The sequence below is a fragment of the Lathyrus oleraceus genome, chromosome 1, assembly GCF_024323335.1.
Source record: "Lathyrus oleraceus cultivar Zhongwan6 chromosome 1, CAAS_Psat_ZW6_1.0, whole genome shotgun sequence".
NCBI classification, from domain to species: Eukaryota; Viridiplantae; Streptophyta; class Magnoliopsida; order Fabales; family Fabaceae; genus Lathyrus; species Lathyrus oleraceus.
Window position 1 is genome coordinate 190,262,141 of NC_066579.1, and position 17,590 is coordinate 190,279,730.

A 17,590-nucleotide genomic window follows, 5' to 3' on the forward strand; every position below is an offset into this window, starting at 1 on the left:
TTTGCAAAAGAGTTCCGGTACTCATTTTTCAAGCATTTTTTTAATTTTTTTTATATACCGGAAGACTTTACAAAATAATTCCGGTAGTCAATTTTTGTATACCGGAACTCTTTTGCAAAGTCTTCCGGTACACACAAAAAAGTTAAAAAATACTACCGGAACTCTTTTTGCAAACTCTTCCGGTACGCAAAATAAAATTTAAAAAATATTTAAAAATAAAATAATAAATTAGTTAAAAATATATAAGGGTAAAATTGATACTTTTTATGAAATATAGGGGTACATGGATAAATATAGGGGTATAAAGTAAAGTTTTAGGAGTGTTTTTGGCTTTCCATAGACTATCCCTCTAAAGGCCCAATAAAATTATATTATTATAACACCTTATTTTGTTGAAAATATTTCAACTTTTTACAAACAAAAAAAAGTTGCGAAAGAGTAACATGTTTTAACTTTTAAACATTATCACAAAAAAGACCATAGTGACATGAAATTAAAAAAAGGAATATAATATTTTTACATTTATACTTTTTCGTTTACTAAATTGCTAAATCATTTTATTTTACTCTATTTTTTTTATCATATTTTTTCTTTTTGAAATTTTCGTTTGATTTTAGGATGAACCGATTCTGGCTACGGCGTCGTCTACCGGTAATCGCAGCACCTCCGTCCACCGTCAAAGCAGCTCCTCCTGTTGATTCATTCAGCATTTCTGTTCAGTCAACAGTCCTGCCAAGATCTCTAAAATTTTCTATGGTGTTACTGTCTTGCACACTATCAATTTTATGAATATTTTCAATTTCATACTTTGCTATGAATCTGTGTTGCAATATACTCATTTTGATTTGTGAAATTCCAGTTGGTTTGTTATAATTCGATACAATTTTTAGATGTGGGAGAATTGGAAGCATTGTATTCTTGAAGATTTAGGGTCTGTATCCGCTTATAGCACAAGTAGTTATCAAAATAAGCACTTATGAATAAGCTTGCATAAGCTAATTTTATAACGAAAGATAAAATTAAGCTCTTGTATTACCAAACAACAGTTTTGTTTGGCTTTGCAAAATACACAAGAATCTTTCAATAAAGCTCATGTATCATTCTAGAGATGGTACATTTAATCACTTTTTTCTTCTTCATTATGCTCAACAGAATCATTGTTAACATCAATGCTATTCCGCAGACTGAAAATGAGACCAATATTCCTTAACAAGCTTTCTGAACAACGATTCTTCTCTCATCATCAAGCTCATTGGCTCGTCATACTCCACCAACTTTCCTGGAAATACAGTCAAATTGGCTTTTCATTCTTCCAAGAAATCAAGTAAGTGATAGCATATCCTTAACCTTTTCTTTTTTCATGATTTCAAGTGTGTGAAAGTCAAGTACCCTAGATTTTACATGTTATGATTTATGTGCTATATGCTTTTTCAACATGTTAAACCAACTACCTCATTATTTATCACCCCATAATTCGTGTGTGTCTCTAAGAATATTTATCATCAACATAAAAAAATGTCTATGGATTACAGAGTCATGTATTAGTCTGAAAAATGTGTAAAATGAGATAGAGAGAAAAAAAAACCGAAGAGAAAAAACTTACCATCACTGATTGAAAGAACCATAGTGCAATCCATCACGGTTGGTATTCTGTGTGCTACTGTGATCACTGTACAATCTGCAAATTCCGTTCTAATGGTTTTCTGTAGAATCGTATCAGTTGAATTATCAATCGATGCAGTTGCTTCATCCAGTACCAGTATCCTACTTCTCCTTAAAAGAGCACGCCCTAAACAAAATAGCTGTCTTTGTCCCATACTCCAGTTTGATCCATCTTCAACAACTGCACAACAAGTTTTCACGAGTCATTACTAACGTATAGCTATAACAAATTAACAATCAAATTTAAAAGTGTACCCGAGGAGTTTAAGCCCTCTTCTTTCTTTTGGACAACTTCTCTTAGTTGACACTTCCCAAGAACCTTCATATTTACCAATAATTAGTTTACATTTTCTATGCATTAAACAAAAATAAGAATGTTAAATATTTTACCTCCCATATCTCTTGATCAGTGTGTTGGGATAAAGGGTCCAAATTAAATCTTACTGTCCCATTAAAAAGAGTAGGATCTTGAGGTATAATCCCAAAACGTGACCTCAAATCATGAAGGCCAATAGACGAGATGTCTATGCCGTCAACTACAACTTTTCCTCCTTCTGGTTCCACGAGGCGAAATAAAGTACCAATAAGAGTGGACTTCCCGCTGCCTGTTCTACCGACAATACCAATCTTGTGACCTGCTTCAAACGTGCATGTGATCCCATGAAGTACAAGTGGTCCACCTGGTCTATATCGTATCTAAGATTGTATAAATAAAAAAGTTACCTACTAGTACTATACTTCATCTCCCATTTTACCTTAACATTATGATTCACATTTTAAAATAAGTAAAAATTACCTTCAAGTCATTTATTTCTACTTTGCCTGCAATTGGCCAATTCAAAGGAGGACGGTTGTCTTCTATTATTTCTTCGGCCTCACTTTGTATATGCATATATTGATTTAGCCTCTCTACCGATATTATTTGATCTGCGAGATTGCATTGGATTCTAATGGAAAATACTAAGGAAGCATTTAGTGTAAGGCCATATGACAGAGCCAGACCGATAAATCCTGAAATGAAAGATATTGAAATTTAGTAATTTGCTAAGGGAGATTGATCTTATTGTTTGAAGATAAAGAAAGTGATTTAAATAATCGAATTCTCACCAGAGGTGAAAGTCCCTGGTGGAAGTATAACCATGCAAAGTGCTGCAGAAGAAAGAACAAGCGCACTCATTGTTTCTAATCGTTGGATCAACCATTCATTTGAGGCAAAACAATGAAAAAATGTACTAGCATTAATATCGATTAGATCAAGATTCTTCTTAGAAAAACGATCTTCCTCCTCAAAAGCCCTTATTGTCACAGCTCCGGCAACAGTTTCAGCTACATGATTAGCTAAATAGGATTTTGTTGTGCTACACATCCTCATCATTTCTTTGGCTGAGACTAAGTAGTAACTCTGCTTAAACCACACAAAATATTTTACATCATTTGCTTTAGAGATAGTTTAGATAAGTCAAAGAAGAACATGTTCGTTACCTGTAGACGAATCGTAATGTATACTATTGGTATAACCACAATTAATACTTGCCAAGTGACAACTGCTAAAACTATAAGAACGGAATAAAAGTTTATAGTGGCTCCGACCGAAAAAAGGAGGCTAAATGGCATGTCAAGATCCATAATGCTCAGATCAGATGAAACCTAAACAAAGAAAAAGTGGTTAAAATCTAATTATTGTTTTTTCTATTGCATTTCATAGCAGGGGAAATGATTGTTTCACAAGCTTACCCTACTTAGTATCCTTCCCAATGGTGTAGAGTCATAAAAAGACATCGGTGCTCGAAAGAGGGAGTTCATCAACTGTAAAAATATATATTTTGAAGAATGAAGACCCAAAGCAACTATACAGGAACTTCTGATCAACATGAAAAGTATTGAAGATGCTCCAATCCAGAAATAAACTAAAATCAACTGCAACGTGCTGACACGAGGATTATCAACATTAGCAGCCATCCACGAGTTTTGCAGTATCTGAGAAACCAAAAAAATAAGGTGACAGAACGAAGCCCCGAAGAAGAAAATGTAGCCTTTCATCTTATTCAGATATTGTAAGTAAGGCTTCAACCCTGTGTCTCCTTCCTCTCTTTCTTCTTGCTTAATTAATTGATTTCCATTTGATTCTTTACACTCCTTTTCCACTAAAGCTTGAGTAATCTCTCTTGAAGCTTGAGAAAAAGTAACATTCGCAAGCTGGTTTGAACTAGCAGTAACCTTGTGAGCATTGACAAGGTCCTGGAATTCTTGGCTTGTTGTCAATAGCTCTTGATATGAACCAGCTTGTAGAATTACCCCATCTGACATCAACTGTAAATAGAAGAGATGAAAAATGGAGATTATAAAATACTACAAGATCAACGAAGACGTCATCATTGCTTTGAGGTGAGTGAATTTACCAAAACAGAATCAAATGCTGGTAGAAATTCGACTTGATGAGTCACGAGTAAGACAGTTTTCCCTTTGAGTCCTTCTATGATGTATTCCTGTCAAATTTCAAATACATCTTTAGTAAATAATGACAGTAGACGTATACAAGTAGTATGTGAAGAAAATATGTTGTTACATTAAACAAACTTTTTGTAGTATGTGCATCAACAGCACTAAATGGATCGTCCAGGAGATATATGTCAGCATTCTCATATAGAGCCCGGGCGAGTTGAATTCGCTGCTTTTGACCTCCACTTAAATTAACTCCTCTCTCGCCTATTTCGGTGAGGTCACCATAAGGAAGCAACTCAAGGTCCTTTATCAGTGAAGACCTTTGAAGTGTTTCTTGATATATTTGATCGTCAAACTCGGATCCAAATAAAATATTTTCCCGTATTGTTCCTGTTTGTATCCATGCTGTTTGAGAAACATACGCAAACTTCCCATAAACATCAATCTGCAATTCAGAAACCCATAAAAAAAAATTCACCACAGAAAACTGAGTGTATTCATGAACAGAAAGGAATCAAAAGCTTACCGTTCCCTTTGTATTAGGAACTTCTCCTAGAATTGTTGCTAAGAGCGTTGATTTTCCCGAACCAACTTCTCCACAAATAGCCACCTTTTGTCCATGGCTAATGTCTAAATTTATGTTTCTTAGTGTTGACTTCGATACATTATCTTCCCATGAAAAGTCGGCATATTTTATTAAAACCGATCCTTTTAGGTTGTCATTAAAGCACATGCTAATGAAATTTGAACTATGCAGTTCTGGTGCCTCGAGGAAATTACCGATCCGAGCAAATGCAACTTTTGCTTGAATGGATACTGCAATAACATCTGGGATGCTTGTAATCAGCTCTTGTACGAGGCGTAAAGTTGCGACAAAAGTGAAAACATTACTTGCATGCAAAGGAATTTTCAGCAAGTAGCATGCTAGAAAAGAAGCAGCTGATACAAGCATTGGTGAGGTCCAAAAGAGAAAGACAACACATGTCTTTCTTAGTAGAACCGCAAATAGCAATTTCAGTTCCGCATTTCTTAACTTTTCTATCGCGTTTTTAAAATGAGTTTCCCATGCATATAGCTTTAGCACTTTCATATTCACTAGAGCTTCAGAACTAGCTTTCAATCTTTCATCTTGTGCCACCATAAGTTTGCTATGAAACTTGTGTTGTAACTTTGCTAGTGGAGCGTTGCAAAAGACGGTGAGAACTATGACCGGTAGCGATGCTAATGTTGCTAGTCCAATTGCACGGAAAAGAATTACCGATGCAATGGACAATTGGAGAATCGTTGTCCAAGTCCTATGAAACCAAAATGGAAATTCTCCGATTCTATAAGCATCCACAGTCATATAATTCATTATCTCACCATTAGAGTGAATCAATCTAGCAGAATTGGATAACCTTAATACTTTTTTATAAATTTTTGCAGTAAGTAGTGATCTAACTTTCATCCCAATAATTCTATCCCGGAAATACCATTGTCTTTGTGATATGGATTCTATGATCTTTATGAACAAGAGTGATATGGCCAAGATATAACCTTCATATTTGAAACTTCCATTACCCTCAGAAACCAATATAAATTCATTTAGAAGTAGAGGGCCACAAGATATAGAAAGTACTTTGAGCAAAGCAAAGAATCCTGTTATCAAAATCTCCCTTTGGTGGCATGAAACTATTGTCCAAAAAACTGTCGAATGTGACGACAGTTCATTTTGTCTTTGTCTGTTTAATTGTTCTTCAAACGACAAATAACAACTTTCTGCTTTTTCAGACTCTCGTAACTTTGGAATATCCTCGTCTTGAAGTGTTTTTTCTTGACCCTTTTTCATCAGCGGATTCAACCACCAAAATGATATCTTACTACAGAATCCAGCTTTAGCAAATGGGGTTAACTGGCCATTGAAAGGGTCATCAAGGCTTTCAACTGTGTCTCTCTGAGCACCTTCACTACTGTAAGTGCATAACAACGGCAAAGCCGCTCCCATAAAAGATATGACATCTAAACTTGCCTTGAGGGATAGTTCTCTGACGCCGATCGCATAAGATATCGATAAACCACATAATATACCAGAAACTAGAAATACGAGAATCGAAAAGAACCACATCCATGCTCTCGAGAGTTGTTTTATCCGAAGACTTATAGTAAAAGTTACAAATAACCATGTGAGTCCATGAAAGAGTTCTAGAAACCACCAGATAAGAGGAAAGGCATTGTGAGTTTTTGTGACTAAAACCCAAATTCCTAAGCATAAATGCAACAAACCAAGAGAGGCATTGGTTATAGCAGAAACTAGCTGCAAGTTTGAATATCTTACTAGACTCCAAAAGGGTCTTGAGGAAAACTTCAGGAACATGATGATTGTTAACATCATCAACATGAATAAATCAAATAAAATGAGCAACAAGTGGTTAATGCAGGAAGAAGGATTTTTCAAAAGCTTGAAATCATAACTTATAGGTTTGCCTCCACAAATCATGTTCCAATAATCTTCCATCTTTTTAGTTTCTCTTTATTGATCAAACTCTGTAATAAAAAGACAAAATTTTATCTGTAAGCACTTTTTTACTTCATGATTTATATTTGTCAAAAGAATAATTGATTCTTAAACTCCTTAAATTTAATTACAAATTTTTTGAATCATTTATTTGACAGCCTATAACGGTTACAAACATATTTTTTTGGCCAATCAGCATGAATAAATGATAGTAGAAATTATGAAAATAGCATATTTAAAAGATAATAAAAACAAAGAAAAACTTAATTACCTAGTGAGTATTGGATTTAATTTTTATTTTGTTGCTTGGACAATTTTTTTATTGAAAATGTTGTATCTAATAAGAGCAAGATACATAATGGTTAATATATACTTTTGTCATGCAATGGAGGAGAGTTATTTCATGAGTTCTACAATGGTTAATATAGTAATAATTTATTATTTGGTTACTTAAATTTGGTGAAGTGAAAGGGTGAAATTGGTAAATAAACTAATTAAAGAAACTTGCAAGTTGCAAGTTGAATAAATCAAGTAGTTAGTAAAAAGAATATCTCGAATAGAATATATAATAGTTAAGCGAATGCAGGAAACCTTTGAGTGAAATTAAACTATGCATCTTTAAAAAACTAAATAATAAACTAAGCATTAAATAAATTGAGTAATTAAAAAATATGTTTTTAACAAATACTTCATCTAATAAATTTTGAATAATAAAAAAAATGAGATAATTAATTCATCTATTATTAAATGAAAAATATGAACATTTAAATTGCTTAGAATATTATGAGTCTTAGTGAATTTATACTTGAATGAATTATAAATCATCACAATGCAAATTATACACAATATTTCAACTTTTTAGAAACCAAAGGATCACCATTTAACAATGAAATTATCATATTTTCTCTACAACTTTTGAATTAAATAAACTATGCATTAAATAGATTGAGTAATTACAAAAAGATGTTTTTTTAACAAATACTTCGTCAAATAAATTTTGAATAGTAAAAAAAATTGAGATAATTAATTCATCTATAATTAAATGAAAAATATGAACATTTAAATTGCTTAGAATATTATAAGTCTCAGTGAATTTATACTTGAATAGATTGATAAATTATCACAATGTAAATTGTACACAATATTTTTAGAAATTAAAAGATCATTATTTAACAATGAGATTATTGTTTTTTCTCTGCATCTTTCCAAAATTATAATTTATGAAAGCTAATGTTGAAAGTATGAAGCAAACTAGCAGCAATATGACGATGTTTTAAAGCCTTTTCATCTTGTAACAAATTTATTATTTTTAGTAGTTGTTTTTTAAAAGTTAGATACAAAGTCCATTTCAGGAAACTAATTAGTTAGAGTTAGATTGAGTTTGTTGAAGTTAGTTGAGACTATTTTTAGTTAGCTGGAATACGTTTTCTTGCTATTCCATTAACTATATAAGAATGACTCATGTGTAATCTCATTTTCAAGTTCAATCAATCCAATTGTGTGGCTTTAAGCTTTTTTCTTTTCTCTCTTTCTTCTTCTCATTCATGATATTTTCAGTTTCTTAACATTGTATCTTGAGCCTATATGATCTACCAGCAATCATGTCTCCTCACATAGCTCCTATTGATTCATAATTAGATCAAAGCAATCCATACTATGTTCATCATAGTGATGGACCTTATCGCTCAAAGTTACACCGATTCTTAAAGGTATCAACTACCATTCTTGGGTCAAATCCATTCATCATGCTCTAAGTGGTAAAATGAAGTTTAAGTTTGTAGATGGATCCATTTCAATTCTAGATGATCACTTTGATCATTCTTTTTGTGCCTGTAACGTATGTAATATGTTAGTTCACTCATGGTTACTTAAATCCGTTTCTGAATCGATTGCACAATCCATTGTGTTTATGGAAAATGTAATTGATGTATGGAATGATTTTAAAGAGATGTTTTCTTAAGGTGATCTCATTCAAGTTTCAAAGTTGCAACATGAAATATATATTCTCAAGCAAGATTCCAAATTTATTATTGAATTTTATTTCACTCTGAAGGTTCTTGGAAGAATTGAAAATTTACATGCCCATTCCCAATTGTACATGTCAAATTCGATGCTCTTGTGAAGCTATAAGGCAAGCAAGGTCACAAATATTACTCATGGATCCATTACCACCTATGAACAAATTTTTTTCAACGGTCCTCAAACATGAAAGGCAAGGCAAGGAATCTTTACACCTGTTGACGACTCTTAAGCAATGATCAATGCCGGCATATACAAGAAATTCAATTTCAAAATAGGTACTTCAAATTCTATACACCACATTTCTTAATCTAAACTCTGCACTCATCGTGGTAGGACTAGTCACACTATTGAGATTTGCTATAGAAAATATGATTTTCCACCTCACTTTAGCAAAAGTTCAATGGCCAATAATGCTGCCATAAATGATGCTGATGATAACGAAAGTACACATGTCCAACAACCAACTACCATTAGTGGTTCCTCTCCGATTACTCAATATCAATTTGAGAAACTAGTGGCTCTTTTTCAGAATTCATCTTTTCATTAAGCTTTAAGTCCTGCTGTGTCCATTTAGATTGACTCCTCTTCACTCACATGTCATTCACCTTTGAATGACAAAGGTAATTCTCATTCTTTTGTATATAAATGTTGCACTTTAAACTCTTGGGTCATAGATTCAAGAGCTAATGATCATATCTCCTCCTCAAAGTTTTGGTTTCTTACAATGCAATCTATTAATGTTAAATTGCCTAATGGACATTTTGCATTAGCAAAACACATTGTTACAATCATGTTTTCCTCTACTTTCTTCATAACAAATGTCCTTTATATTCCTGATTTCTCTGTCAACTTGGTTTTTATTTACAAACTATGCCAAAATTCAAAATACAAAGTAAATTTTAATGACATTAAATGTTTTATTTAGGATAAAAAATTCATGAAGATGACTGGTTTGGCTGAGAAGCTTGAAGGATTGTATCATCTAACTCTTAAGGACAAGTATGGAGATGCTCCTAGCATAAACAATACCTTTGTTTGTACTTTGCCAAATAGAGCCCTATGACATTTTAGATTAGGCCATTTATCATCTATTAGAATACAATCTTTATACAATAATTCCCCCTCTGTTGTTATTGATCAAGGAGCTGTTTGTGATGTATGTCATTTTACTAAACACAAGAAGCTTCCTTACCATTCAAGTTTTAATAAATCCAAACATCCTTTTGATCTTGTGCATTTTTATGTTTAGGGTCATCTAGCAATCAAATCTTATCATGATCATTCATACTTTATAACAATTATTGATGATTTTAGTAGGTATACTTGGATCATTTTAATGAAAATCCAAAGCTGAAACTATGCAAAATGTTCTTAATTTCATTAAAACGGTTGAAGTTCAACATAATTCAAACATTAAACTCATAAGAAGTGACAATGATCATGAGTTTATTATGCCAAATTTCTATTCTTCTAAAGACATTTCCCATCAAACCAATTGTGTTGAGTCCCCTTAACAAAATGGGAGAGCGGAGATAAAACACGAACATATTTTGAACATAGCAAGAGCTTTAATTTTCCAATCTAATACTCATAATTTTTTGGGGTCATATGTAGTAAATCATGTTGTTTACATCATGAACAAAGTTACTAGCCCTATTTTAAATAACAAATCACCTTACTATCTCTTGTTTAATGAGGAACATGACTTACATGTTTTAAAAGTTTTTGAAACTTTAGCATATACATCAACAATTCAATGTCATATAACAAAACTTGATTATAGAGGTAAGAATCGTGTTTTCATGAATTTCAAACAAGGTGTCAAAAGTGTAATTTTGCTAGGCACAAACAACAATGAAAATTTTCTGTCAAGAAATGTTATCCACCATGAACACATTTTTTCTTACAAGCCAAATTGGAATTATCACACCACTTCAAATTTTAGAGTTTCCCCATTTCCTAAAAGATTCCTACCTGAACCATCACAACCTATACAACATGTATCATCACAACCTGAGCAATCAACAATCTCACAAAGTGAACCTTCATATACATTATCAACACAACCATCTTCACATTTTGAGAATCTAGATACTAATCACCAAAACATTGACCAAGACACTAACCTTCAAAGACCAGTTAAGAACATACATCTTCTAACTCATCTTAAGGAGTATGTGTGCAATTCTTCAAACTCTTTTGGTCAATCATCATTTTCATGTATTATCTATCCAATTTCTTCTTTTCTTTCCTTCAATTTTCCGTTACCTTCTCATAGAGTCTTTAGTACATTAGTAACAAATGATTCAGAATCAAAATCCTATTAAGAAGCTTGCAAGAATGAAAATTGGCAATGAGCCATGAATTATGAATTAGAAGCACTAGGTATCAATGGAACTTGGGAATTGATTGACTTGCCACCAAATGTTAAACCTATTGGTAACAAATGGTTTTACAAAATTAAGCACAAGGATGATAGATCTGTAGAGATATATAATAAGTAAATGTTGGTTGCTAAAGGTTACAACCAAGTTGAAGGATTGAATTTCTTTAACACATTCTCACTAGTTTCAAAGTTATCCACTGTCAGAGTTTTGCTTGCAGTGGCTTCCATCAAAAATTGGCATTTACATCAACTTGATGTAAATAATGCTCTCTTGCATGGTGATTTAGAGTAAGATGTGTACATGTGTGTTCCTCAAGGAATAAAATGCACCAAGCTAAATCAAGTTCGCAAGCTTGTTAAAAGCCTTTATGGTTTACAACAAGCTAAATCCTAGAGATTGTTCATTTGATCCCTTTTTTTCCCCTTCATTCTGCTCAATTCTTTTCCATTTCTCAGGTTTCCTAACAGATGCATTTTACATCCTACTAGGTTTCTTGACTTATTCCTAATCAAGAAAGAATATGGCTGGCATAAAAAATCACTGATCACATCAGTGTGATTCTGCAGACTGAAAATGAGACCAGTATTCCTGGACAAGTTTCCTGAACAAAGATTCTTCTCTCTTCATCAAGTTCATTGGATCATCATACTCCACCAATTTTCCTGCAAATACAGTCAGATGTTTTCTTTTCGTTCAAGAAATCAAGTAAGTGATTAAACATATTCTGAACTTTTCTTTTTATGATTTCAAGTCTGAAAATCAGGTATCCGGCCTTTTACACGTTATCGTTTATGTTCAGCGTGTGTGATCAACTTAAAAAAAGTGTTTGTTAAATAAAATATGAGGACAATAAAACTGGAGAAAAGAAAAACTTACCATCACTGATTGAAAGAACCATAGTGCAATCCATCACAGTTGGTATCCTGTGTGCTACTGTGATCACCGTACAATCTGCAAACTCCGTTCTAATAGTTTTCTGCAGAATCATATCTGTTGAGTTATCGATTGATGCAGTTGCTTCGTCCAGTACTAGTATCCTACTTCTCCTCAAAAGAGCACGCCCCAAACAGAATAACTGTCTTTGTCCCATGCTCCAGTTTGATCCATCTTCAACAACTGCACGACAATTTTTTCACTAATCATTACTAACTACTCTCTCAAGTCCTCTTTATAAGAAACAAAAGACCAAGATTAAAGTTTACCGGAGGAGTTTAAGCCCTCATCTTTCTCTTGGACAACTTCTCGCAATTGACACTTCCCAAGAACCTTCATATCATATCAGAATTATTCTACAATTTCTATCCAAATCAAAGTTAAATAGAGTGTAGTATATCTTACCTCCCATATCTCTTGATCGGTGTGTTTAGATAAAGGGTCCAAGTTATATCTTACTGTCCCATTAAAAAGGGTAGGATCTTGAGGTATAATCCCAAATCGTGACCTCAAATCATGAAGGCCAATAGATGATATGTCTATGCCATCAACTACAACTTTTCCTCCTGTTGGTTCCACTAGACGAAACAAAGCACTAATAAGAGTCGATTTCCCACTTCCTGTTCTTCCAACGATACCAATCTTGTGACCTGCTTCAAATATGCATGTGATCCCATGAAGTACTAGTGGTCCATCAGGCCTGTATCTTATCTAACATGTCATAAACAAACACATTATGTACATTATTTCAAATCTCGTTTTTTCTGAACATTACGATGCTTTGTATTTTTAAAATAAAATACCAGTTACCTTCAAATCATTTATTTCTACTTTGCCTGCTCTTGGCCAATTCAAAGGAGGACGATTGTCTTCTTTTATTTCTTCCGCCTCACTTTGTATATGCATATATTGGTTTAGCCTCTCTACTGATATTATATGATTTGCAATAGTGCATTGACTTTGAACCGAAGCTACTAAGGAAAAATTTAGTGCAAGACCATAAGATAAAGCCATACCAATAAATCCTGGAACAAAGGATATTAAAATTTAGTAATTTGCATAAGAAAAGTTGATTCTGTTTTTTCAAGAATAGAAGAAAATAATTATAATACTCAAACAATAGCCAAATTCTCACCAGAAGTGAATGTCCCTGGTGGAAGTATAACCATGCAAAACGCTGCGGAGGCAAGAGACCCGCACTTATTGTTTCTAACCGTTGGATCAGCCACTCATTTGAGGCAAAAGTATTAAAAAATGCACTAGCATTAATGTCAATTAGATCAAGATTCTTCTCGAAAAAACGATCTTCCACATGAAAAGCCCGTATTGTCACAGCTCCAGAAACAGTTTCAGCTACATGGTTAGCTAAGCAGGATTTTGTTGTGCCACTCATCCGCATCACTTCTTTTGCTGAGGTAAAGTAGTATTTCTGCTTAAAACACAAAATTATGGTTTATCGATATTTGCTTTCTGTTGAAGTTATGAGTTTTAGATAATAGACGAACATGTTCATTACCTGCAAGCGAATTGTAACGTAAACCATTGGTATAGCCACAATCAATACTTGCCAAGTGACAACAGCTAAAACTGTAAGACTAGAATAAAAAGTTATATTCGATCCCACGACAAAAGTGAGGCTAAATGGAACGTCAAGATCCATAATGCTCAAATCAGATGAAACCTAAACAAGAAAATAACAATGAAATTATTATTTATCATATTGCATTTCATAGTAAGTGAAATTGTTGTTTACTATACTTACCCTACTTAGTATCCTTCCCAATGGTGTAGAGTCGTAAAAAGACATTGGTGCACGAAAGAGGGAGTTCATCAACTGTAAAAAGAAGTGTTTTGAAGATTGAAGACCTAAAGCAACTACAAATAGACTTCTGGCCAATGCGAAAAAGGTCGAAGAAACTCCAATTAGGAAATAAACTAAAATCAACTGCAACGTGGTGACACGAGGATTGTCTACATTCGAAGCCATCCACGAGTTTTGCAATATCTGACAAACCATAAACATAAGGTGACCAAGTGATGCCACAAAGAAGAATATATAGCCTTTCGTCTGATTCATATATTGTAAGTAAGGCCTCAACCCTATGTCTCCTTTCTCTCTTTCTTCTTGCTTAATTAATTGATTTCCATTTGTTTCTTTAATCGGTTTTTCCATGAAAGTCTGTGTAACCTTTATAGAAGTCGAATATCTATTGGTAATAGTAACATTCACAAGCTGGTTCGAACCAGCGGTATCCTTGTGAGCATTGACAAGGTCCTGAAATTTTCGGCTCGTTGTCGATAGGTAGTGAAATGGACCAGCTTGTAGGATTACCCCATCTGACATCAACTGTACAAAGAAGAGATGAAAAATGGAGATTATAAAGTACTACAAGATGAACGAAGACGGAACCATTGCTTTATGACGAGTGAAATTACCAAAACAATATCAAATGCTGGGAGAAAATCAACTTGATGAGTTACAAGTAAGACAGTTTTCCCTTTGAGTCCTTCCATAATGTATTCCTGTCAAGATTCAAAGCGATTGTTTAGTAAAAAATATGACATTAGACATGTGAATGAAAAATGTGAAGAAAAAACATCATTACATTAAATAAGTTTTTTGCGGTATGTGCATCAACCGCACTAAATGGATCATCCAATAGATATATATCAGCGTTCTGATAAAGAGCACGAGCTAGTTGAATTCGCTGCTTCTGACCTCCACTTAAGTTAACTCCTCTCTCACCTATTTCAGTGAGGTCGCCGAAGGGAAGCAACTCAAGGTCCTTCACTAATGAAGACCTTTGAAGTGTTTCTTGATATCTTTGATCATTCAGCTCGGATCCAAACAAAATATTTTCTCGTATTGTGCCGGTTTGGATCCATGCTGTTTGAGAAACATATGCAAACTTCCCATAAACACCAATCTGTAATTCAGAAAAAGAGAAAATTGGAATATCATCCATGCTATTACATGATTTACTAGTCTATTGTAGGAGTAGAAAGAAATAAAAGCTTACAGTTCCCTTTGTATTAGGAACTTCTCCTAGAATTGTTGCTAAAAGAGTCGATTTTCCGGAGCCAACTTCTCCACAAATAGCCACTTTTTGCCCGTGTTTAACGTCCAAATTTATGTTTCTTAGTGTTGGCTTTGATACATTACCTTCCCATGAAAAGTCGGCTGATTTTATTAAAACCGAGCCTTTGAGGTTGCCATTAAAGCACCTGCTCTTGAAATCTGCACTCTGTAGTTCTTGTGCCTCGAGGAAATTACGAACCCGAGCAAATGCAACTTTTGCTTGAATGATCACCGTAATTACATCCGGGATACCAGTAATCGGCTCTTGAACAAGGCGTAAAGTTGCCACAAAAGTGAAAACATTACTTGCATGCAAAGGAACTTCAAGAAAGTAACATGCTAGAAAAGAAGCAGCAGACACCAACACCGGCGAGGTCCAAAAGAGAAAGAGAAGGTACGCCTTACTTAATTGCACTGCAGATATCAATTTGAGTTCCACATTTCTTAACTTTTCTATAGCATTTTTAAAATGGCTTTCCCATGCATATAGCTTTAGCACTTTCATATTCACGAGAGCCTCAGAACTAGCCTTCAATCTCTCATCTTGTGCCACCATAAGTTTGCTCTGAAACTTGTGTTGTAACTTTGCTATTGGAGTGTTGCAAAGCACGGTGAGAACTATAACCACCAATGAAGCTATTGTTGCTAGTCCAATTGCTCGGAAAAGAATTACTAACGCAATACACAATTGGAGTATTGTTGTCCATGTCTGGTGAAACCAGAATGGAAGTTCTCCGATTCTATAAGCATCCACAGTCATATAATTCATTATCTCACCACTAGAGTGAATCAATCTAGAAGAACTAGATAGCCGTAATACTTTTTTATAAATGCTTGCAGTAAGTAGGGATCTAACTTTCATCCCAACAATTCTACCTCGGAAATACCATTGTCTTTGTGATAGGGACTCTATGATTTTCATGAAGAAGAGTGATATGACTAACATATAACCTTCATATTTGAAACTTTCATTACCCTCAGAAACCAATATAAAGGCATTCAGAAGTAGTGGACCACAAGACACAGCAAGTACCTTGATCAAAGCAAAGAATCCTGTTATAAAAATGTCTCTCCGGTGACATAAAACGATTGTCCATAACACTGATGAACGTGACGATGGTTCATTTTCTCTCTGTCTGTGTACTTGTTCTACGAATGACAAATAACAACGTTCTGCTCGTTCAGACTCTCGTAACTTTGGAATATCTTCGTCCTGAAGTGTTTTCTCATGACCCTTTTTCATCAACGGATTCAACCACCAAAACGATATCTTACTAAAGAATCCAGCTTCGGAAAATAATGTTAGATTGTTATTAGGAACAACATAGTTAAATTGACAATTCATTGGAGCATAAAGGCTCTCAGTAGTGTCTCTGACAGTATCTTCACATTTAGATGCTTTGTAAGTGCATAACATCAGCAAGATTGCTCCTGGAAAAGATATAACATCTAAAGTTGCTGCAAGGGACAGTTCTCTGCTTCGAATTGCATACGACATCGATAAAACACATAATATACTAGAAACAAAGAACATGTGAATAGAAAACAGCCACAACCATACTCTTGAGAGCTGTTTTATATGAAGACTTATAGTTAAACTTACAAACAACCATGTGAGTCCTTGAAAGAGTTCTAGTAACAACCAGTTAAGAGGAAAGACATTGTGGTTTTTCCTTAACTTCTCCTCTAAAACCCAAACTCCTAAGCATAAATGCAACAAACCAAGAGAGGCATTGGTTATAGCAGAAACTAGCTGCAAGTTTGTATATCTTACTAGACTCCAAAAGGGTCTTGAGGAAAACTTCAGGAACATGACGCTCGATAACATTATCATCATGAATAAATCAAAGAACATGAGCAACAAGTGGTTAATGCACGAAGAAGGATCTTTCAGTAACTTGAAATCATAACTGAAAAGATTTTCTCCATTCTCAGAACAAATCATGCTCCAATAATCCTCCATCTTCTTTTTAGCTTTGTGTTGCAAAAATCACTTTGCACCTCCGAAGTAAATATCAGAAAACTTTTCAATCTATGCAGCAAGATCAGTTGTTGTGTGCAAATATCAGAAAACAAAGAAAAGGGCATCATTCATCTATCCTCCTCATTACACAGTACCAAGGTTTTAAATATCGTTAGCATCGCAAAAAGGCTTTAACAATTTCGGTCGTCATAGATGTTGCTACGCCGATTGCAGTCGCGGTGTGTATTAATCATATTTTGTTATTTATCACAAAAACAGTAAATAATAATATTGGTATCGACACTTTTTGAATATCGCTTTGTCACGGTTGTTTTCACGGTGATGGACCGGTTTTTCAAAAACTTTGCATGTGACATTATTCTAAGATCTTTAATCTTTAATGTATTTTACTTTTATGCTTGTCTATATTTAATTTTTAATAGATTACACTCACTATCCTATAAAAAAAGAAGGCAAAATCATGTGATGTTTCAAGAGAGGACGTGGAAAACTCAGATGGAGGATCGCATATTGGCTCAATTGGATTGCTTTAATATTCTATGATTAAATCTCTCTGTTATTTTCAACTTTTCTTTTCGGTCGTATAA

The 17,590-nt window shown here is 34.0% G+C and overlaps 1 protein-coding gene, 1 long non-coding RNA gene and 1 pseudogene across 3 annotated transcripts; 1 reads left to right on the forward strand and 2 right to left on the reverse strand.

The window, feature by feature from the left end:
* The first annotated feature begins 613 nt into the window (after window positions 1-613).
* On the forward strand, window positions 614-5,252 carry LOC127126932 (uncharacterized). 2 transcript variants are annotated; one of them, XR_007805152.1, is made up of 5 exons: window positions 614-756; window positions 860-1,324; window positions 3,368-3,716; window positions 3,834-4,047; window positions 4,862-5,252. It is a non-coding gene; the product is annotated as an uncharacterized LOC127126932 (long non-coding RNA). The 2 variants fall into 2 exon arrangements; XR_007805151.1 differs by lacking the exon at window positions 614-756 and having other exon boundaries at window positions 964-1,111; window positions 1,184-1,324.
* Window positions 1,173-6,711, reverse strand: LOC127126931 (ABC transporter C family member 10). The gene is made up of 11 exons (XM_051055988.1): window positions 4,631-6,711; window positions 4,229-4,549; window positions 4,062-4,148; window positions 3,397-3,972; window positions 3,145-3,309; window positions 2,770-3,064; window positions 2,459-2,673; window positions 2,053-2,358; window positions 1,918-1,981; window positions 1,604-1,843; window positions 1,173-1,279 (listed from the first exon to the last, which is right to left on the reverse strand). Exons 1-11 carry the CDS (start codon window positions 6,596-6,598, stop codon window positions 1,173-1,175), a joined length of 4,344 nt encoding a protein of 1,447 aa, XP_050911945.1. The 5' UTR covers window positions 6,599-6,711.
* A 3,675-nt stretch (window positions 6,712-10,386) lies between these two features.
* On the reverse strand, window positions 10,387-17,339 carry LOC127126913 (ABC transporter C family member 10-like; annotated as a pseudogene).
* Window positions 17,340-17,590: the final 251 nt, after the last annotated feature.

Bases quoted from the DNA above. Each gene is read 5' to 3' on its own strand.
- LOC127126931 (XM_051055988.1), bottom strand. From the start codon at position 6,598: ATGGAAGATTATTGGAACATGATTTGTGGAGGCAAACCTATAAGTTAT. The intron at 4,149-4,228 runs GTAACAACATAT...GAAATTTGACAG, and splicing joins CTACAAAAAGTTTGTTTAAT to GAATACATCATAGAAGGACT. The intron at 3,065-3,144 runs GTAACGAACATG...TGGTTTAAGCAG, and splicing joins ACATTACGATTCGTCTACAG to AGTTACTACTTAGTCTCAGC.